The sequence below is a fragment of the Sturnus vulgaris genome, chromosome 7 (assembly GCF_052056855.1).
Source record: "Sturnus vulgaris isolate bStuVul1 chromosome 7, bStuVul1.hap1, whole genome shotgun sequence".
Classification (NCBI taxonomy): domain Eukaryota; kingdom Metazoa; phylum Chordata; class Aves; order Passeriformes; family Sturnidae; genus Sturnus; species Sturnus vulgaris.
The window spans coordinates 39,699,626-39,722,624 of NC_142249.1; the positions used below are offsets into that span (position 1 = coordinate 39,699,626).

Here is a 22,999-nt window from a genome sequence, read left to right on the forward strand (position 1 = left end):
AGGATTTGCTCTGCCAGAGGAATCCTGCAAGCAAAAACCAACCCCAGCCTAAGGATAATAAGCTCCTTGAGTAAGACACATGACATCCGTGCAAATATCCTTATATAGGTGACACGTTTATTCTATTTGTATCAAAAACAATGAGTAAAATACAAATATGGACCATAATTTACATTCTTTCAGAAAAAAAAAAAAACAAAACACAAACCTTCCCCCCCCAAAAAAAACCCCCAACAACTTAGCCAAATCCCTGCAATGGGAAGTACATATATAAATATATATATTCACACACACACCAGCAATATTTTTAGCTATGATTTCCTACTCATGTGGCAACATGACCAGCGTTCTGAAGAAGCTGAGCCAAGTGAAAACACAACCTGCAGAACAGGTCACGTTTAAATATTCTGCTATTGAAGAATATTAAAAACTACAGATTAAGTAGGAGTGTTGTAACACTTAACATTAATTAACGCTTGTAAATCATTCTGAAATACTTGGATAAAAGATGGCATAAAAGGTGTTGCCACATGTCTTGATGCTTCTAAATGTGCACAAGCCCTGACATCTTATTTTGTGTTTGGGATGTTTCAAATCATAAAAAAAAATATGGTCACTGGATGAATTTAATGTTGGGAAGTGTTGGGACATGACAGAGAAACACAAAGGATGTCTGATTAAGAACTCAAGCAGACATTTCAGTGTAAAAAAACGGAATTAGATCAATTCCTTGGATCCTGGTGGGTCACCAGGTCTAGTTACTGATCTGTGAGTTAGAGCTTGGCAATGTTACTAAGCCTCGACTTGGCTGTATATTTATATATGAAATACAGATTATTTTCCTTCCAGTCTAGTACCACCAACTATTCACATCCCAAAAAAAACCCCAACCCCTTAGTCCATGCCACCAAACAGTTTGAAAAGGAATCTGGAATCAGTTAATACCTATCTGGGGCTGGTGAACAGCACAACCAGTTCTCAGAAAACTTGGTACTCGTTGCTTGTGCAATTGCAGGTCTTTATAGAATACAGAAATTAAAGGCCAGCACTAAGGCACTTGTGCTTTCCCACATGGATGTCCAGATCTAAGAGCCATGTCTTCCTTTTCATCCAGAGACAAGACATGTCCATAATTTTAAAAATAAAATTAAATAAATAAATAAAAAGTGTAAGGAGTGACACCAAACTCACGAAGGAGCAGAGCCAGTGAATTACCTGGACACAACACACTGGGGAGGTACAGCCAGCTGTTAATGGTGCATCTCACCTGGAGCTGAGGCCACAAACACACTCCAGGTGCCTTCCAGTACCTCGAGGGATCCCACCAGAAACATGGAGAGAAGAGCACAGTGACAGGGCAACAGGAATGGATTCAAGCTTAAAAGAGGGCAGGTTTCAACGAGATGAGATATTGGGAAGGGATTGTTCCCTGTGCTGGTGGGCAGGCTCTGGCACAAGGTGCCCAGAGAAGCTGTGGCTGTCCCTGGATCCCTGGAAGTGTCCAAGGCCAAGCTGGACACTGGGGTTTGGAGCACTCTGGGGTAGTGGAAGGTGTCCCTGACAGATGAGTTTTCAGGTCCTTCCAACCCAAACCATTCTGTGACTTATTCTATGCTGTAGCAGCAGTGATGCTCCTGAGCAACGTGCCCACAGCACAGACCCCCAGAGCCGTAGTTCTCAGCTGGACTACCTGTAGGGCATTTCCAGGGACGTTTCCAGGCTGGGGTGAGGATGAGGGGAAAGACCAGGACAACATTTGACCCCAGGGGCAGCGCCCCAGCCTCGCACCATCGCGTACACTTTGCACCGCTGTGACCCCTCCCAGCCAGGTCCCACCGCGTGGCTGCCGGCAGTGCTTTTCCTCCATCACCTGAGCCTGGGAGCACAGCACAGACCCCCCAACACCTCGAAGGAGCCCCGCGAAGGTGAATTACCGACACCGGGGGGGTCGGGGCGGAGCGGGGCGAGGGCGCCTGAGGGGCCGCGCCCTGAGGGGCGGGAAGGGCGGGCGGGAGCGCGCCCGTGAGGCGGCGCGCGCGGGCCGCGAGGGGCGGGGCCAGCGTAGGGGAGCGCGCTCCGCCCCGCCGCCGATAGGAGGGGCGAGCGGGGATGGGCGGGGCTAAGTGGAGAACCCCGCGTTGTGATTGGGTGATGATGCTGTCAATCCAGGGCCGCCGCCGCGGCCGTGGGGAAGGAGGGGGAGGCGGAGAGGAAACAAAAACAATCGCCCGGGCGCCGCCATCTTGGGCCGGTTCTCCGCACGCCACACGGGTGAATGGGTAGATATGAGATTACCACGGGGGAGCAGCGGCAGCAGGGCACCGAGGGCTGTTCCGCGCTGCCAGCGACACTCGGCGGGCTCTAGGCACGGCCGCCGCCGCCCGGAGAGAATCCCCCGGCTCGGCCTTTTCGCCTCGCCAGCCCCTAAGCTGCACTGCTGGAGGGACAAAGTTGGGCTGAGCCGCGCTGCCTCCGCCGCCCGGGAGACCGGAGAGTTGAGCCGGGGTCAGAGTTAGGGGAGAGGGTGAGGAGGGGATCGCTCCCCACTCCGCCGTGTGGGAGGCGCGGGGAGAAGGCTCTGCCTCCCCGCCCCTGCCGTCTCCTGCTGCTCGCTCCTAGGAGGAAAAGAAAAAAGAGGAGGAAAAAAAAAAAAAAAGGCAAGAACTGGATTGAGCTCGGAGGGGTGGATTTTGTGGAGTGTCCGTGTGAGCAGCGGCGGGGCGGCGAGGAGGAGATGTGTCCGTGAGGAGGGAGAGGAGCGTGGATCCATCCAGGACCCGTGAGGAGCGAGAGGAGCCCGGCTCCATCCAGCCCCAGCCCGCCGTCAGGCACAGCCGCCTCCCTTCCAAAGAAACCCAGCTCTCCTGGAAGCACGGCACTCAGCAAGGATCTGCCACAAAGAATATACCACCCTCCTCCCCACCGCCTGGATACTGCATTTTAATTTTTTTTTTTTTTTTTACCCCTTCCCCAGCCACTCTTATGTGTTTAAATACCAAATATAGCCTCTTGCGGGGGGAGGGGATGGAAATCTCCTAGAAGAATTGGAAATCTTGCTGGGATTCGGGAGTGCTGGTGCTGGAGAAGGGCGGCGAAGACGGGGGGATGCATTGCTCTCGCTGCCTGGCCAAGGACTAGAGATTTGCCACTTCTCGGGAAGCCCGAAGGTTTGTTTGTTCCCAGACTGTTGTTTCCCTTTCCCTCTCTCCTGGGCTACACTAAATCCCTCAGCATTTATTAAAGAAAAACCCACGTGTAGCTGGTGGCTGGTTTTTAAGGTAGTTTTTCATCGACAAACTGACAAAAACTTGCTCTCCTCGCCCCGAGGTTTGGAACTGGAATGGAGCTGCTTTTCTCCCAAACACTACACGGGGTGTGAAGGGGGGAGCCAGGACGAAAACATCGCCTTGGACTGATCCCGATCCGACCCCCCGACACTGGCACCCACGAGGGATGATCCTTCACAGCGCCTGATGTGGAAAACATTTGGAGACTCAGAGACTTCGTCGTGCTCAGCAGCTTAATCGTTGACTTATTTTTGTTTTGGCCTTTTTTTTTTTTTTTAAGTGGATTCGTAGCATTACTTTTATGAATTGAATTTTGCCACCGTTTGTACAGAAGCCAAATGACACGTGTGTTTTGAAACACGGTTCCAAATATATTTATCCCTCCCTCAACTCGGATTCTCTCTAGAAAGAGCCGCGGGGAGGTTGTCAGTGTCTAAACAAACCTGATTTTTAGTGTTTTATGAACACTACTTGCTGCAGAAATGTTGCTATAAATTGCTTTATAACGGTTCAGCAAGAAGGGAGATTTTTCCAGCTTGCAGAACCCAGAAAACTGGATACTTAAAGTCACTTAAATGTTTTAACAGCATTGGAAAATGGGAGCTGCTACTAAGTTGGCGTTCGCTGTTTTTCTTATCTCTTGTTCATCAGGTAAGTGAATGTTCCTGGATTTGTCACTTGAAACGGAGGGCTTTGGGGTCAGCACTTGAAAACTTGGGCTGGCTCTGTATGAATGAGAAGAAATTTTTTTTTTTCAGGTGGCAAATGTTTGTGGACGGCAGTGACTGCAAAGGCAGAAGCTGCTTTCGTGTTTGTTCCTAAAAAGATATATAATGTGAGCACTTGAAACGCTCACAGCGCTTGGATTTCAGCTCAATTGTGCGGAATAAATGTGGAGACATAACCACCTAGTGTCACATAAGTAACCTGGCAGCGCAGTTATTGGTGTTGGATGCTGGTTTTAAATAAGAATTACCCAGCTGAAATGCACTTGCCTTCAGTTTGATCTCTCTTACCCCGCAGTATTCACTGGTGAATAGCGACCTTCGTTAATGCTTCATTAAATTAGAATAGGTGCCGCTCTGAAAGGCTGAGCTCATCCTTTGGTGATAGCGAGGGGCGTGTGCGTGCAGAGATGTACCAACAGAACTGGGGTGAAAAGCCAGGCTTTCCGTTTCTAAAGAATAATTTGTAGCCTTTTGTATTTTGCAATTCGTTATGTCACTGCCTTGTAGTGCAGGGAAAAAAATGGACTAATTTTCTCTTTAAAACAGCAGAATTTGAGGTGCGAACGCCAGCTCGGAGTCCTGGGAAGCGAGCGGGGTGTGAGGACTTCCCCACGCTTCTCCAGGAGGAAAATTGTTATGGCAGCAACCAGTGGTTGGGCAACTGTTGGTCCATTTGTGCTTGGAGCTCCATCAGTCTCACAAAAAACCCTCTTACGAGCTGTGTGAGGATCTAATCCGAGTTTACAAGCCAGCCTGGCGCTCCGTGCCCGCATTTGGAACGTGTATTTAATGCTCTGTGTAGATTTTTAGCATCCTTGCTGGGTGTGCAAAGCTACACTTGTTTATCGGGCTAAAAGCTCCCAGACAAGTGCTCAGCCTCCCCGTGTGACCGGGAGAAGGGAGTAATGAGATCCCTGTAAGGATGCCTTTTAAATTTCCAGCTTTAGGAGCTGTAGGATTTTGCTGAAGAGGCCGTTTTGCTGTGGTTAGTAAATGGATAAGTCTCGTCTTGTGTCTGTAGTGCTATCGATCCGCGCTGTGTGCGCTAAATGTGCTGTGAAATGGCGAGCGCTGCCAGGGAGAAACCCAAAAACCCTGCCTGTGCTAACCGGGGAAACGGCACAGCGGGTTAAGGACAGCCAGAAGGTTGTTCAGGAGATTTAATTTTTGTTCTTCTTTTGAAACAAACCGTAATTTCTGACAGTTTTTGCCTTGCAGCAAAGGCGTGTGCGTCGTCTTTTCCTAATGCCTGATTTTTCAGCTCGGCAGCGTTCCTCTTAATTCAGCAATATGTTTTGTAGGGAAACTTTTTTCCCCCCTCTCACTAACAGTTTCTGAAAGACTTGCTGCCATCTGCTCTCCATGTCTGTCCCTCTTCCACGTCCACCTCTAAGATCCTTTTGCCTAGAGCACAGAATAGTGGTTTTTGTTGACATTACCTATCACACTTAATAGAAGAACAGCTAAGGAATGGAGAACGCCTTTTCTTTAACATTTCTCGCCCGGGTTGCCCTTGGTAAGGTGAAAAGAATGTTTCTCTTGCCTGTGAAGAATTAATCTTGGCTAAATGAGCAGGAAACTGCCTGCAATCCGGGCTGCTTCTCATGTTAATGACATTGTTTTGGTGGTTATGCCAGTATTACACATTAAGTGTTCCGGTACTTAACAATTATTATACTATTTTCTACTCGTACCAGGGCTGCAGATACTCTAAAATTTTAGGCAAGTCTAAAAATAAGTAAATTCAACAGTGAACTGTTGGGCTTGTGATCAGAACTACAAGATTATATAAGATTTTAAGCTTGAAATACAGGCGTTTTTATGAGTAGTGTTTTTTAACTGACTTATTTCAGTTTAAGACCCTACCTGATGAATTGGTTCTAACATCATCCTCACCAGAACTTTCTTTTCCAGTCTTTAGTTTGAAAATCAGTCTACCCAGGTTCTATATTTCTGAATATTGGCAATGGTTGAGAAAATCCTGGAGTTCAGGTGTGGAGATGCCTCTCTCTGGTGTGCAGCTCCAGCTCCTCACAGGCTGTTGCAGCGATTGGGAGTTTGGTTTGCTGTATTTTTTCATTTATTTTTAAATACAGCTATTTTCTGCAGATGTTTACATGGCGAATTAATACCGGGGTTCTTTAAATAGGTGAAAATGTTGTGGTTTTATCCTGCGTGGTGGGTGTGGAAATGCTCTTTAGGTTCAAAGCGATTTATTTTATTATCTGTAAACTGCTCTATGAAATCCTGTAAATGTACTGCGAATGGACAGGAATTTCCAGTGAGTTTAATCATCTTTGTTAAGAGAGTGAAAATATTTCCCCATCTGACTAAGATATTTGAAAAAGAGCATCTGTGTTGTTATTAGGCTTTAAAATATTTGTAGATGCTTGGATAAAAGTGGGTGTAGGTTTGTACCCATCTGTAGAAACTCCAGAGGCTGAGATGAATGCATATTAACTAAACAAGAAAACAAAGTGCCCGGGTCAAGGTTCTCCATGTGCTCTCTGATATACTTCTTAGATAAACCTGTGTGCATGTTTGATTTCAGAAGGAGCAGAAGATCCTGAAGGAATAATAAAATACTTCGGAGCAAGCTTCCTGTGCCTCTGCTGTAGGTGAGGCAAGATTGTAGGAGAGCTTCACAGGAAAACTTGTGACTAAAACAGCTTGTTCATCAAAGAAGGCTCTCTTCAGATATTATCTGCGTGCTCCCCTCCCCCAGGGAAGTGTGCTTGTGTTCTGGTGATTTTGTGATTGCTGAGTTACACTTTAGAACATTTCAGGAACAGAGAATGGGCACTTTCATAATTTTCTGAGATTTCCGAAATGTACACCCCATGTAACTGAAAGTGTGGGAGAAGTAGTGGATTTTCCTCACCCATAATCTTAGTTTAAAATCTCATTGTTCTTTTTCTTACTCATAAACTCCTCATTTCCCAACTCATCATCTCTGAGATACCTGTTCTGCTTTTGGTACCTGGGTGGTCCCTCATCAAAGTAGTTCTGCAGTCTCCTACAGGGAACAAGACCTGGATTTTTTTAGAATTGAAGCTAAAATCAAGGTAAAAATCATCTAAGCAAAATGAGCAGTGTCAGTAAAGTGTTGGTCCTCTCTATTTCTCCTATTGCCAGATCATTCCCAAGCCACTCAGAAGGTCTTAAGTAATTTAGCTGAAGGTACTGGCATGTCAAAGATACCTTTGTAGTTGAAGTAGTATTTTCACTGCATGGAGGGTGTTTTATTCTCTGATTTTTAATTTATTATTCTCCTGTCTCACAGCAATTATTATCAGAGAAATTATTTTTAAAATTGTATCTTTTCCCCCCTAAAAAAATAATCTATCAAGAACTGTAAAACCTGCTTTCCATGCTATAACTTTAGAAGCTGAATGATTTGGTGTCCTAAAGGAATTGAGGGGGAACATGAGACTTTTTCTTTGAATTTACCTGTGTAATGTCCCTTTTTTTTTACTATCTTTTCATTATTAACTTGGTAACCCTCGAAAATCTTGCCACAGGTTTGGAAACGTTTATGAAATTGTTTCTGCTGGTGTGTTCCCTGCGAGCTGTCCATGATTATGGTTGGACTCTAATCACTTTATTCACTTTATTGCAGAGCAATAAACCACTTCAGAATTAGTACTGCTTTTAAAGTAAAGATTTTTATTTTTTTTTTTTTTTAATCAGAGGGCACAGGTTTTTATATTACACGTATTACCACTGGACACACCTAATGTTGCTGTTGAGAGCAGGACTTGTTTCATTAACTAAACCTATTTTATAATGTTTTCAAGCATAGACTGAATTATGGAGAGGTTGATGTTCTAAATGATTACAGCTCAAAAATCTGTTAACTATTTCTAAGTCCTCTATTAACAGTTACAAACCCTAAATCTTCTGAAAAGAGCTGTAATTGTGCTAATGCAACATCAGAACACGTGAGCATCGTTCTGGTAGAACTCTGCTTTCCAAACATTTCCGGAGGGATGCTGCTGCCATGAGTTTATTTGCATCTCTGCCCTTCACACACAAGGCTTTGCTGAAAGAAAAGCTTCAATAAGTTTGTTTGCATATGCTGGGTGTAAGTTGAGGGGCAGGTGTTCCGTGTGAGGGAAAAGCTCTTTTCTGCAAGAAGAGAATTACTGTTAGCAGGAATAATCGTTTTCAGCTGGGTTTAATGGAGAGTTTTTGACTTTTCCCATTCCCACCTTTCTGGAATTTGGGGATAAAATCTGATATTAATTTATTTTTGTATCATTAGTTTTAGGGAAGAGGAAAAATAACAGCACCTCCAATGTTTTTAGTTCCTATTATTTTTACCTTTCCTTCCAACCTTCTCCACTTGTAGTTTTTCCATGGTGTAAAAAGAGAGAGGTTGACAAAGAATGTGATGGTGGAAGAGGTTTCTTGGTGTAGGAGAGATTCATTTCCACCACTTAATTAGCTGAAAGCAGCTTAATGCAAATGCCTTCTTGAGCTGGTTGGTAGCATCCATGAGCTGTTAGCTCTCTGATGTTCCTGAAAATGAAAACTCCGTAAAAAGATCAAGAAAATTGCGGATTTTACAGCCAAGTTCTTGTGTGATGAAATCTTAATGTGTTTTTGTTGCCTTGGTGCTTAAAATTCGGCACATTTTATTTCCTGTTATTTCCATATGGAATTGAAGTGATATTGGATGCCAGTGACTTTATGTGGCATCTCTTGTCTTCTCTCCCTGCTCTGTCTGTGTGGTGGTGGAGGGGTTTTTTCTTAGAAACAGTTTGTGACTATGGTGCCAAACAGCAGAGCATATTTAGCCTTAATCCCCCAGAAAATGAATATTTACTGCCATGTTGTTTACGTTGCATATCTCTGTGGCCAGGAATTCCAAATGTACATTGGATACATTAAATCTTTCAGTTGTTGGTGCAAAGAGAGCAGGGAGGGTTTTTTTCCATTGCATAATTATCGTCATGGTTTCACAATAATTTAATTCTTGATGGGGAAAGTCAACATTTATGATTTTCTTCAGAATTTCCTAGTTCAAGCTGTAACTGGAAACAAGAAAAACAGAAAATTCACTTACTAACTGGGAACATAAATCTTTGGTGATGTGGTGAGAGGTATTAAAAACCTCGGAAAGGAGGGAAGCTTTTGTGGGAACGCTCCTTGTTCCTGCAGCTGGAGGTGATGTTGGGATGGGATCAGCTCAGGCTGGGAGGTGAAGGTGTGAGGTCCTGCTGGTGACAGCACCTCGCCACAGCTGGGTGCACAAAACTGGGCTTTTTTCTCAAGTAGTTCAGTGGAAGAATGTGCCTCTCTCTCCCCCAGCTCCTGTTCCAGTTCTCCCAGATTAATTAATCCCGATTCCAGGCACGCAGTCAAAGGAGGATGAGCGGGATGGGAGCCTTTACCTCTGTGCTCCTGGGACTTTCTTTGTGAGGTTTTCCTAATGAACTGTGCTGGGATTCCTTCATGGAGAGAACGAGCATTGTGTTGGTGCCAGCCAAGGTCTGAGCAGTGGCTGTGTCACCCCAAATCCTCGTGGCTTCGCTGCAGCAGCAGCAACACTCGTGGAGTTGCCAACTGTGTGTTTTGTTGGGTTTGGAAGGGAAATTAAGTGTTTCCAAATCCTAAAAACACCTTGTGAAAGGCTTGGTAACTTTATGTTCAGCTGGTGTTGCTGGTTAAAGTGGTGCAGGATAATCTGTTTCACTCAGGATGCAGGCAGTGCAACATTGTAATTAATTTCGGTGTTATTCTGGAGTTACTCACCGAGGTGCCTGGTTGGGAACTATTAAACTGCTCTGCTTGGTCCTGATGGGATGTTGGGGACTGTTGGCAGGAGAGCTAGAAGTTCTTCAATTGATTTAAATGGCTGCATATCACCTTTGGAGATTCCTTACTTTGTTAAAGCATAACTTCTTTTTTTAAGGATTTATATGGATCCATAATTAGGTGGTAATTCGATACAAAATGCTGAAATGACAATGTAATTAAAAGCAAACCCCTATGTACTCTTAACTGTGATGGGCGTGTAAGAAATGCCAAGATGCATTTCTCTGCTTTTACAACTCTTTAATTACATGAGGGAAACATTGTCTATAGTTAGTGAATAGATAATGAAAAAGAATGCTCTATCTTGGCCAAAAAGAATATTTCTCAAATTCTTTTGCTTTCTGAACTTTGAGATATTCATCTACCTCATTAAAACTAAGAGAATTAAGATTGTATTTTGCATTTACAGCAAAATTGTAGATTGTAATTACAATACAATTTAGGCATCGCTGTCTGATCTGGTTTTGGTTTTTGCCTAAGTGAGGTATTGTCGCACTTGGGAAGATTTCCACTCTCTCTAATGATGGCAGCAAATGAGTTAAGTTTTGCTGGTTTAATTCTGAACACTGATGCTGTAAAAGCCGATACCTGAGAAGCCACTGAAGGTGTTTAAACTGAAGGTTCTGTTAGAAAGTATCTCTGTAATTATTTTGAAAATGCTAGGAATCTGTATAGCTCACAACTGTGTTACTTTTTAAAAAGCTTTAACTCTTTGTATGTCTTTTATCTCTAAATGGGATGCACTCAAGAAAAACAATTTTTCTAACTAATTGCAGAGGTTCTTGTGCAGATTGGCTTTTAAAGTTGGATGCTACGTCCATCCTTTTTAGAAATGTAGGAGGGAGACAGTGCTCAAAAACTTTTAGGGTATGATTTGTCTATTTTCTGAAAGATACCAAACTTTTTCTGAGGCAAAACATGCAGTTTTTGTTTTGTTGCTGCATGTTTGCTTTGAGATTTTCATGTTTGTTTGCTTTGGGATTTTCTTGTTTGTTTTTTCTGGGGAAAAAAAAATGGAAACGGGTAAGGCAACTCAGTGATTGTTTTAAATTTTTTTTTTGTATGATTGACTGTAGATGTGAAGAATGTTTTGGAGATGATCCGTGGCTGGTCTCTTCTGCCTGTTTCTGGAATTCCCAGTGAAATGAGGCTGTGGAGGGAACACAAACCCTGCTCAGCTCCCAGTGCAGCCCTGATAGTGTTGTAGCCCGTGCCAAGTGGTGTCTAATGAGATGACACAAAGCACGGTCTGAGGGCCAGTGCCAGGAGGCAGCACAGGCAGGGCTGAACCAGAATTCCTGCAGCTTCAGCACTTCAGTATTCCCTCATCTGCTGCCTGAGAGCGTGGAGTGTGTGTCATTAGTGTGCTGTGAAAACATTGGCATCGTTTACTGCCTTCGGCTCAGCCCTGTGTTAAACTGGGAACTGTCCACTTAGAGAACACCCAACCCACAGCGCCCCATCACCTGGGACCAGGGCAGCGTTCCAGGGATCTGTCCTCAGTCTGGGACCGGTGGCCTGAGGGCCAGGGAACAGTCCTTGGGCCAGCTGTGATCTGAAGTGTAGAGGGGTCATTTTCTCCCTTCAGATTATCTATGTCATATTTAAAGGTGATTCCAGTTTGAGATGAGCATTGGCAATTTGGATGCAGACTCCATGCAGTTTACTGTAATCTGCTGCCTCCCTGGTTTTAATGTCACTTTTTAAATGTCACTTCATCATAACAGCTCTGAGTAAAAATTGTCATTTCCTCTTTGAAATGACTTTTGAGTGTGGTGTCCACCAAACCAGCAGGTTGTTTCCAGCAGAGCTGTGTTCCAAGGCTCAGGACACCACATTTGTCCTTCTGGGATGCCATGAAATTCCCATGTGCCTACCCCTGGAGCCTGCTGCAGTGCCATCCCTGCCCCTGGCACTGTCTGCAGTCCCCCTGAGGTGTGGCATCACCTCCAGAAAGGCCTGAGCTAAGGTGGCTCCCAGGGAAGCCCTTGAGGGACCCCTTGGTTCTCCTCATCCTTCTCAGACCGTTCCCTGCAGGAGCAGCTAAAGCCCGTGGGGGGCTGGCCGTGCCCCGTGGGGGGCTGGCCGTGCCCCGTGGGGGGCTGGCTCTGCCCCATGCCAGGCTGGCTCTGTCTCCAGATCCTTTCCTGCTCACAGAGCTGATTTTAGCTGGCTTTCAACAGCTTCCTGCCTTTTGGTGCCTCACCAGCTTGTGATTTAGCGATGGGTTTTATTTGTAACTGAAGCCTGACCTTATTTTTTCAGGTTGACAGCTCTTATCTCACCTAGATAACACTAATCTCCATTCCTTAAACGCTGCCTAAAGATTGGAGTGGTCTTCATTCTTTCAGCTAGATTTTAAATACTTGGATTTCAGTATCAGCACATAAGTGGAAATTTGATCTGTTTTTAAAAGCTATTTTTAAATATGACCAATCATTTTATCAAGTCTTCTACCATGAAAAACTGTTTCCTTCTAGGAATTTCCACATAAACAGGGAAGTGGTTTAATTTTGTTGTTAAGTGTTGAGTGTACCAGACAAAATTAAACTTTGCAGTAACTGTTAATTTTAGAAAATTTTGCTAGTGTTTGTCAGTAGAGGGTACAGATAGTTCTCTTTAGCTCCCAGCAATTACATGATGGAAGAGTTTTCTTTAAATATTTCTGTGTTTCAGGGTTGAAAAACATTTAGGCTGTAAAAGTTGCAAAATGTCACACAATTATAATTACTGTACTTTTAATAAAGAATTAGGTTATTTATTTTTCATCATTTGTTTATAAAGCTGCTTTAAAAGTAGCATAGAAAAGACCACTGGTTAAATATTTTCATTTTCACTCTCCGATCTTAAATTTTGGAAAGGGTCTGTTTTGCAAGTTGTCCTTGGGGATAATTGAATTTTATTAAATTTAACACAAAGCCTATGAAAAAGATTTTCTGCAACGGCTTTGAAAAATTGTGACAGCTTGGTTACATTTTATTTAACTTTACCTTGTGTCGCTGGGACAGACTCCAACAAACTGAGGCTCATCTGACCTCGCCCATTTGGCGTGATAGAGATCAGGAGTGAGCTCTTGGTGAGTTTCTGTGTGCTCTGCTTGTTCTAAAACCAAGCAGTGAAAGCGTGATTAATTTGTGAGAAGGTGATTTCAAACCACAGGATGATTTTGCTTCCATTCCTGCCCCAAACTCAGCATTTACCATTTCTCTGGGAAACCACCCATGAAAACAGTGCTTTCCGGTGAAAGTTGGCTTTTCCTGTTCAGCTGAGAAGGTTCTGAATCAAAGTTCTGAATCACATCCTTTTGGGTCAGAACCTTCCAGGGAAGCCAGGAAAGCACAGATCCCACTTTTTATTCCAGTGGGAATGGAGTGGATCCCTCCTGAAAAATCACAGTGCTCCAGTGTGCAGCTTAAAAGTATTCAGGTGAATGGCAAATCAAGCAAAATTATTTTCCTAGAACCTTGTTTGAAAAATATTTCTAGAAATTTAATATTCCCAGAAATTTTCCTCTTGATGTTACAAATGCTTTGGTGTTGGAAGCTCTTTCATTCAAAGTGAACATGGGAGAGAGGAGGTAAATGAGTTCCCATTTTTTCATGTGTAAGAGTAAAAAATGTGTGATTTGGTTTTGATGAGTTTGGGATATTTGCATGCTGACAAAGTATGTTCTGGGGGAGCTTCTGTTGCCCATCTGAACTCTTCTCCCCACTGTCTACCTTCATTCTGAAACAGAAATTCAGTAATGCAAAAATTTTAGAAGTAAACCCACAACATCCACGATTTTTAGTTGTTCCTCCAGCAGTTCAGCCAGTTTCAAAAACCTGTTAATCACTTTCTACTAGTCCAAAAAGGTTGATTTAGTTGTAGGATATTTGAGAAAAACTGATAGGAGAACAGTGAGAGTTCCTCTTCTTTGTATCTGATTCCTCACCCACATCCCCATTTTGTGCTGAAGTCACTCCTCACTCCGGGCTCAGCCCTCGTGCCTCTTGGGTTGGGGCTGGCCTGATCCAATCTGCTAAAGCAGCAGAAATGATTGGAAAAAGCAGCACGGAGCTCTCTGCACTCAGGATCAAAGGCAAGAGTTGGGTGAAAGATGATGGAGCAAGGAAAGGGATGGATGGAATAAGGGCTGGCAGGGAGACTGCCTGCATTGTCCTAGGAAATGAATTATCAAGGGAAATGCCACCTGAGTGTTGGTGAATGGAGCTGCTCTGTGCATGGGTTGGATGAGAAAGGCAAAATAGCACAATTCATTATCCTTTTAATAACCTTCATGTTCTGAAAGAATTTGTTTCTCTTTTCCAGCGTTCTTCTGAGGATCTCAGTGCAGGCCTCTTCTCACAGGGTTTTTTTCCTCTTCCCTTGCTTTTTAAATATCTTTGTATCACATTTTTCTGTAGGGGCCCTAGATTCAAGATTTCCAGGCAGAAAAGCAGAGGGGCCTGGCATAGGCTCCCTGAGAAGCTGTGGCTGCCCCTGGATCCCTGGAATTTTCCAAGGCAAGGTTGGAGCAACCTGGGATAGTGGAAGGTGTTCCTGACCGTGGCAGGGGCATGGAATGAGATGAGCTTTAAAGTCCCAACTCAAACTGTTCTATGATTTTGTCATTCCAAGGAACAGGTGATAAAATTCTCTCCTATCTCACAGGTTCTTTGGTAACAATGAGGTGAGAACCAAATAAAAGATTCAGACTGACACAATCACAGAATGGCTGATACAGTGATCAGTAAAATCCAGTTACATGTCAGGTTTAAGAAAATTGTTTGGAAAGACTATTTGCAACATAATCTTAGCAGCATCTAATTTAGGTTACTTCAATTTTAGCTGCAGATGTCCTTAGAAATTTGTTCTGAGCAGGTGGGCATAAAACTTTGTGCTAAAATCTGAACCAAGAAGAGAACAGAAGCACTAACAGGTCTGGAAATGATGAGGGGAGAATGTAGGGAATGTCCTTTACATATGGAATCCTAACTGATAGTGCCTGAATGTACTGAATCAAAACACTTAACACAGCATCAGGAATCCCATTTACAAACAAGGGCTGATCTGATGAGTTTTGCATATCAGATGAGCAGCCTGGACAGGATCTGCTCTGAGAAGTCTCAATCCCAGGAGCATCTTCCTGTTGCCAGGGGAGTGTGTAAGAACCAGGGGTCCCATCAGGAGCTTGTCAGTCATGAATTGATAAAAGCCATAAACCAGGAATATCTTCCAGCCAGCAGGGCACACTTCTGGAAAGAAAAGCTCTGGATGAGCTTGTGTTGCTGAGAGTTGAGCTGTTAACCAAGTCCTTGGGACAGCACCTAAACTCATCAGCCTTTTGTTCCCCTGCGGTGTGAAGTCAGCCTCGGGCAGCTGTTGGGCTTTGTTCAGACTTCCTGTTACTGTTAATCTTCCCTGAAATTCCACATGAGGACAACTTCTGTGCTAAAATCCGAGCATGGGCATTGAAATGAAGATAAATTGTTATCTAGTAACAGTTTTCTGAAATGCTGCATAGAGCATGATTGGAAGTCAAACCGGTTTAAAAAACAGAGGAATCTTACCCGAGCTATTATCCCAACCATGGTCTCTCCCAGCTCAGCCTCCCTTGTAGGGAGCAGAGAAGCCAGTGTTCCAAGGCCTGGGCTGCTATCTCCATCATCCTCTTCCTTTTTCAGTGAACTGTGATATTCAAGTTGCTTTTTACTTAAAGCAGAAATTTTAAACCTTTCTTTGAGGTGGTAGCTTCTGCTGAGGGACAGGGACAGAGACCTGCCATCACTGGAGAGCAGAGGCTTCAATACCCATTGGTTTCTTTTGTGCTCACCTCTTGGGATCCATATCCTGGGAGTATAAAGTTAAAGCTTTTCTCTGGAATTTCCAGTAGGTGCCTTTTGCTGGAGAGCACCTGTGTGGATTCCTTAAAAAAGCTCTTGGTAATCTAAGCAGATGGTCTCAGTCCTGGGACGGGGTGACTGGATGGAGGCATCAGGTCTAGAAATGTCATGGCTGAGGGCAGGAATTTGTGTGTGTGCTCAGGGCAACTCCACACTCTGTGGTCAGGAGTTCTGGATTTCTCCTGTGACTGTACAGGGAAGTGGGATACCAGAGTTCAGGGCATTCCTAACCTTGGTATCTGTGCATAAATAATGCTGTGGTTAAATAAACATCAGAAGAGGGGAAACTAAGGCAGCTGGAATGTTCCATCCACCTGAGCTGTGCGACTTCGTGCTGACTAGATCCAGGGTGGAGGGAGGTGTCAGGCTCTGGCTCCGTTGGGTTTTTAAGGAAAGGAGCTCAGGAAATCCTGGGATTCCTCGTGTGGGCTCAGTAACACCAGCCTTGTTCGTGATAGGACAGAATAAACCACTCCTAAGGGCGCTACACCGAAAGTTGAGTCATTGTTGCTGTTTGGCCAGTGATTTACTAAATATCTGTTGTTGTGTTGGCTGTCTGGAGGTAATCATTGTCCTGGGGAAAAAAACCCAAACAACAAAAGGCAGCCGAGCAAACAGCAAAAAAATCCAAATTAAAAAAACAGACAATTTTTCTTCTCCTTTGCAAAGGCAAATCCTCTTTATTGATCTTACTGATAGAACTGTTTGTGTTCACGTTCAAACACTCATTGACTACCTCAGGATAAACACCTGGAGCAGGCAAGACATGAGAATTTTTTTTGTTGCATTTGTGAAGCTTTGGTGTTCTTCTGGCCTGCCAGGAGGATTTATTGCTGAGTGAATTCCTCAGCTGTGACAAGAGGAACACCTGTTTCTGTGTGAGCACAAGCACTTCTCCATCAAACACAACATCTGGCAGTAGAAGTCCTTAAACTTGTGCTTATGACTATTCTGGGTGAGAGATTCCAAAGACAACTTTGGAATTTCTCTGGAGAAAGTCAGCAATCCCCGTGACACCAATACTTCCTATCTTAAGGAAAATAAAGCCATAAAAATACATAATCATTCTGTCTCTTAATGCCTGAAAAGTCTTTATTTTGCTACTAATGAAATACATTCTTTTGGATGTTGATATTTCTTTATCCCCAATAGCTAAGAATAAAGGTTCCATATGAGCACATATATAACTTAACTAAATATAAACAGCTTGAAATCTGCTGAGTTATTTTCTGTTCTAGAAATTCCTAGCATCAAACTTGAAGGATTTCCCTTTTAAACATCATTCTGGTTTTAAATCAGATTGGGATTTGGAAGTGAATAACTCAGATACTGTTAAGTACCTGTAATTTCTCCATCCCAGTCCATGCCAACATCCTACCTTTGTGTGATAACCACGGAAATGCATTTCAGGATGATTTTTGGGGCTGAGTACCTTGCTAACTTGTCTTTTCTTCCTGCTCAGCCTGCTGGCCAGCTGCTTCACATCAAATTCACCCAAATGATTGATGAAGGTACTTTAAACAGAAAAAGTACATCTACTAATGATGGGTAATTAAACTGTAGAACTCAGTGTTTCAGAACATGTGGAAATAAAAAAATGATCTCACAGATGGACAAATTCAGCGAGGAATAGTTTGTTCAGAAATGATTAAACTTGGGTCTGGATGGAACTTCCAGATTAAATAATTCCTGATTGCTGAACACTGCTGCCAAAAGCCTTTAGTTCACCCTACAGTTCATATTGTCTGATGCTTTTGAAACTCACCTCAAAAGGAGAATTCAGATTAAAATTAGGCCAACCTTCTGTTTGTGCTTTACAACACTTCATGTGTTTGGACTCGTTTCCTCATCTCTTCCAAGTTGAACACCAGTTGTAGCCTCAGAGTTTGTGCTGGAACTTTCCAGAGACACCATTAAAGCACTGTCCCTTGCCCTGGAGATTCCCTGGTCCCTGTGACTCTGGATTTCTCTGGAAGGGAGCGGTCCCTCCCCTCCCTAGGTCGGGTTTTTCTCGGGCTAGACCCGGTGTGGCAGAAGGGAGGGGGTGGAATCAGCCCTTGCGAGCAAAGTTCACTCAGCTCCGGTCACCGTCTGTTTTTGTAGAGTTAAATTGTAGCTGTGCTTGTCATTCCCTTTGCATTGTCCTCGGGGAGGATCCCGTAGGGCAGGGGGTGAGCAGTGGGGTCTGTGTGGGGTGAGGGAGTGAATCTGTCCCTCTGAGTTTGTGTGATCCATCCCAGGCTGAGTTAATGTCTGAATTCTCTTCACACTCAGCGAGCCTGAAACATCCCCTGTCAGCAGATCGAGTGGCACGTGGTGCTGGCTCTCAGCTGGCTCCTCTGGGTGGCTTTGGGCACAGTGAGACATGGCAGTGATATGGGCTAATCCAAACTGAGTGTCCTGGGCTCTTCTCTGTCGTTTTCATGTCTCGAATCCTCTGCTTCTGCTGCTTCTTTATCAGCAGCGCTGCTTGAGCAAAACAGATCCAAATGAGTTTATGTGATTTGTACTCCTGTATTCAAGTACAGATTTTTTTATTTCCCTTGGTATTAAGACTCATGCATTGATAACTTTGAAGTTAAAATTATGAATTTCTAGTTCCCACACAGTGGCCTGAAAAGTTTCTTCATCTTTTTACTGTGTGCTGGCAAAAGATCTCCTTGAATAGCTGCTTTGAATATGGGGTACTCCAGGCTGGTCTAATTCTCCAAAATGCTCTGAAATCCAAAATTCATCGTATTTAGTAAGTATTAGCCCATGGTAGATTCCATGAAGAGATCCTTCTTTGCTTCTCACTCACCTGCCTCCGTGTGCAGTGGGTGGAATGCTATTTTCAGGGAATCCTGCATATTGGAAGCAGCCACTTCACTTCTGGGGAATTCGTGCTTATCAGAGAATGGCATTAATAGACAGAATTGTAGCTTAAATGTCTTCTTTGTAATCTTTCATGCAGCATAGCTTAAAAATTGTCATTTTCCTCTCTCACTGATGTTCTGGTAATTTCCTGGGAGTGTTTTTAGAGACGTGTTAACAGATCACCTGTCTGGCAGGTCCCTCCCAAATAAACTAATGCAATATATCCACAGTCATCTTTGTCCTCTTATCTTTGAGAGGCAGGAGAGATTCACCCCATTGCCTCTGGGCACGGGGAGTACCTGTGGAAAACGTGTTTGGGGAACCCTCTTGAGCCTTTTATTACCGTGGAATTTGGAGTTTTCATCATCAGACTTAAGGCTGTTACTTTGTCAAAGTGTCAAGAGGCTTTTAAATGGAGTAACAGCATTCGTGTTCTGGCTTTAAATGTGTTCTTGAAGAAGAACAAGAAGGTCACAATCATATCCTAAAGTGCCTTCCAGATTTCAGGTCACTAGATAACATTTTCTTAATTGTTATCTAAATTTAGAAAACAAATTATCTTGTAGTAGCAAGTGCAGTGCTTTTGCCCTAAAGCTTTTGTTTGTGGTGTTGCTTTCTTGTGTCACGTACACAAAGTTCCCTGCTTCATCCATGGACTTTGGAATTCTGGTTTCCACTGGAAGTTCAGTGAGAACTGTCAGAACCTGCCTTGTCTTTAAATAGCCACAGTGTTATTTCTCCTAGGCCATGTGGTTCATTCCATGAGATGAGATAATAAAAATTAAAGTTCATGTAGCTGGAGTTAGGATTGAAACGAAATTTTATTTGCTATTTTAAAAGCAGCTGTCTAGTTCTAGTTATTCTATCAAATTTATCTCATTAAAATTTTGCAGCCCTTTAAAATTTCCTGCTCTACCTAAATACTTGTAATTTGTTTTAATTTAAAGAATCCCGGTGGAATTGATCAGATAAGCAAATTTAAAATCGGCCAGAAAATAAATTGCCTTGGTGTGGCTTTGTGAGGTGCCCAGTTAAATAACAAAATAACACCAAGAAATGAGCTTAACTCACAGTATATGAGGGTATTTCTCCAAGCATTCCAATTTCCACAGGTGTAGGAGTCTCAGAAGGTGTGCAAGAGTCTCCCTTTGTTAAACTGCTTTTTGTGGGAGGTTAAAGTTACATTAAAAAATTAAAAAAGTGTTGTCAGTAGGCCTAAAGATAGGAAATTCTTTAAATAGCTCGGGCAGATGAACTCCAGGAACGCTGCAGAGCTTCAGGAGGATGCTGCTGCCTGTGCAGGAAGAATAAAGCAGGTGCTTTTCCACAGAAATTCAGTGAAATCTCCACTGTTAAGTGTGGGATGAGTTACTGGGACTTTGCTGCTGGAAAATCTCTGTTCTGCAGCTGAGAGTTGGAACAGCAAAGTCGACAGATTGGGGAGGATTTGGGGGAAAAGGAATCATTCAGGAATCATCTTTTTGTGTATAAATTTATGGAGAGACTGAGGAATCTCGGTCTGTGTGGAGCCACGAGCAGCGGGATGGTCGGTGGTGCCTGCAAAGAGAGGGGATCGATCTCCAACTGAAAGGTATCAGTAGAAAATCCTAAAATTCTGTATTTTCAGTGAGTCCTGATGCAGGGGAGGCTGCACTCTCTGTCTGTTCTCAACTGAGGAATTTAACACCGAGATTTTTGAATAAGACTCATAAATTTTGGATTTGCTGCTGCTTTTCACGAGCTCTCCTGTGGGATGTGGGGCTGCTGGAGAAGCTGAGCCCAGTGCAGAAATTCCCAGTTTTCTTCTTTGCCTCTGTGGGTTTATAACGTTGTAAATTCTCACAGCTGTTGCCTCAGGGTTGTAAGATGATGGATTTTTTTTGGTGAGTTTGTCTCTGGCAGGCTCTTGTCGAAGGGTAGATTGTATGAAAATCTTGGCAAAAGGAAAAACTTTAATGCAAGACACTTTTAATAAAATAAATGAAATGATTGCTAGTGAGTAGGCAAAATCATAAGGGACAATGGACCAGAATATAAGCAAAATAAACCAAGGTAAGCAAAGAATAAATTGCTTTTGTATCGAAAGGTAGAAAATATATATTAATGCATAAATATTCCATATGTAGAGATGCACCATCTCTCCAATTTTTAATTCCCCTCTAAAATGCAGAAGCGAGGTAAATTTTTTTATAGAAAGAAAATTGAAAAGAAGTTGATTATTTATATTCTCAAGTTATTTCCCAAAGCTAAAGAAAACTGTACAGAAAATCTCTCACTTTATTGCTGCCTGCTGAGTTATGGGCTGAAATGTAGAGGAGCAAATCAGAACTTAATTCACTATTTTGAGAATTCCCACTCTATACCAGCAAATAATTGTTGCTGTTCACCAGTCTTCCTTACCAATACTTTTATTCCATTCTTCATCCAGGGAGCTCTCCAAGTGTATTTCAAATTACATCAGCTTATTTCAAAGTGAACAGAACAGCTTTGTAATCAGTGATAAATATCTAATTTAAAGATAATTTAAAATGCTTGTCACATAGAAGCATATGACTTTTAAGTAAAAGTTGTTTCTGCTTGCTTGGGAGGTGATAAGATTGTGGACTAAATGTGATTAATGTTCTTTGCAGATGTTGCTTTATATGCTTAGGCTTTCAAAGTAAAGCAGTCTAGACTGTCTGTCTGCATTCTCCTACAGCTTTGATCTTGATTAAAACTGGTTGTATTACATTTATCATCTTCCTTTCTCGAATGCCAGAAAGTCTCTTTACTGGTTTTTTTTTTGTATCTGTATTTGTTTGTAGAGAAAGATACTCAGTATCATCTCTAACTGCTGGAAAAATTACACATTTGGATACGTTCAGCAAGTGGCAAAAAAAATGGGTATTTTGTATCTTGAAAGGCTTTAAAGAGTCCTTTGGGTTATTTCAGATGCAGCAAATGGGATTCCAAATGTTGAACTCCCAGGGAGTGAGGCAGGTGAGCCCTGAGTGGGTTTTTCCCCTGCTCTTGGATCCAGATCTGAGGGAATGTGGAGGATCTTTGATCCTGTGCTGCACTCAGCTGTATTTGTGGCACCTCTCATACTGGGGATCTCTAATATCCGTTGCTTTCTGCTCCAGCAAGATTTTTCTTCCTGATTTCCACCCTCCCCACTCTGGAGGATGGAGCTGGATTGCTTCAGGCTCTGGAAAAGGGTCAAAAGCAGCCAAGTAGCCAAATAAAGCACATTTGATCAGGGTACAGTTTTGAGTTGTGTGTGGCAGCAGTTTCTCAGATCTCTGTTTAGGTGTTAAATCTGTGCCTGCTGAGGGACATGAGCAGCTCCTCAAGTACAACTGAAGTGATTTCTCCAAGACCTGAAATATTCAGATTTGCTGTTTATTCCCTTAGTTATTCCTCAAGATTGTTTAGGGCTCATTTGAGAATTTGATGTATTTTATGGGGAAGTTTGAAATGAAGGTAAACCTTTTAATACTAAAACGATTTGTTGGTCAGTCAGTAAAACATTTTGGGTAGTTCCATTAAATATTAAAGTTGGATGGGCTTTGTTTTCTATTTCAATTTTTGTTGGTGCTTCCACTGAGTGCTTTATCCCAGTCTGTTGGTTGCAATTTACAAAATATTTGTAGCTTTTAAACCACGGTGGTGTCTTAAATCCAAGTTTGGGAACAGGGCTCTGTGAGCTCATCCAATACACAAAACGATGGAGAAGTAACCAGACAATAAGTTAAATAATATTTAGCTGTCAAAAACCACTTGGAAATCCATTATAGGAGGCAGTGAGTTGTGCATTGCTCTGTATTTGGTCATTACTTAATTTTTTTTTTCCCCCTGGTCTTTATGAAATGCTAAAACTGTTCTGGCTTTGTTGTGACTTAGCCCTGATGTGCGATTTTTTTAGAATTTCTTTTTCTCTAGTTCTGTAACAAAAAAATAATATTTTAATATTACAACAGGGTTATCATTCTGGAGATCTGTAATCTTGCCTGAATGTTGATGCAGCATCAGGGGGAAAATGAATTAAAAGGAAATATTTTAATGCAAGTCTCAGCCAGCAGATCTGGATTGCCCCTGTTTCAAAAGCATCACCCAGTACAGAACTGATGGACTGGTTGAACTGGAGTTGCTGTTCTAAATATAGATCCTGGTTGGGATCTGTTCAGGACCTCCTGAGAGTCAGTTCCTAACAAAATTCCTGTAAATTATCTTAATATTCCAAATCAGCACATTGGAAAGTTAACACTGCAGTTTTGGTACAGCGTTTTTTGTAATAAATGGGTTTTTTAGGCTTTTTTGCCAAGTGAAATGAAGCAAAACTGGCTCAGTTGAATACTTGAAGGCAGTTTTTTCATTGATGTGCAAGCTATAAACTGAAATAGTTTGGGATTATTGTGCTGTGTCAGGTGTGGGCTGTAGAATC

The 22,999-nt window shown here is 42.8% G+C and overlaps 1 protein-coding gene across 2 annotated transcripts in view; it reads left to right on the forward strand.

Moving 5' to 3' along the window:
* Positions 1-2,212: 2,212 nt before the first annotated feature.
* Positions 2,213-22,999, forward strand: part of ACVR2A (activin A receptor type 2A) — a 49,833-nt gene continuing 29,046 nt past the window's right edge. For both annotated transcript variants that reach the window (XM_088168402.1, XM_014870786.2), the window contains exon 1: positions 2,213-3,938. In XM_088168402.1, the coding sequence (XP_088024528.1) occupies positions 3,884-3,938 (55 nt within the window). In that variant the 5' untranslated portion in view covers positions 2,213-3,883. The remainder of the gene's footprint in view (positions 3,939-22,999) is intronic.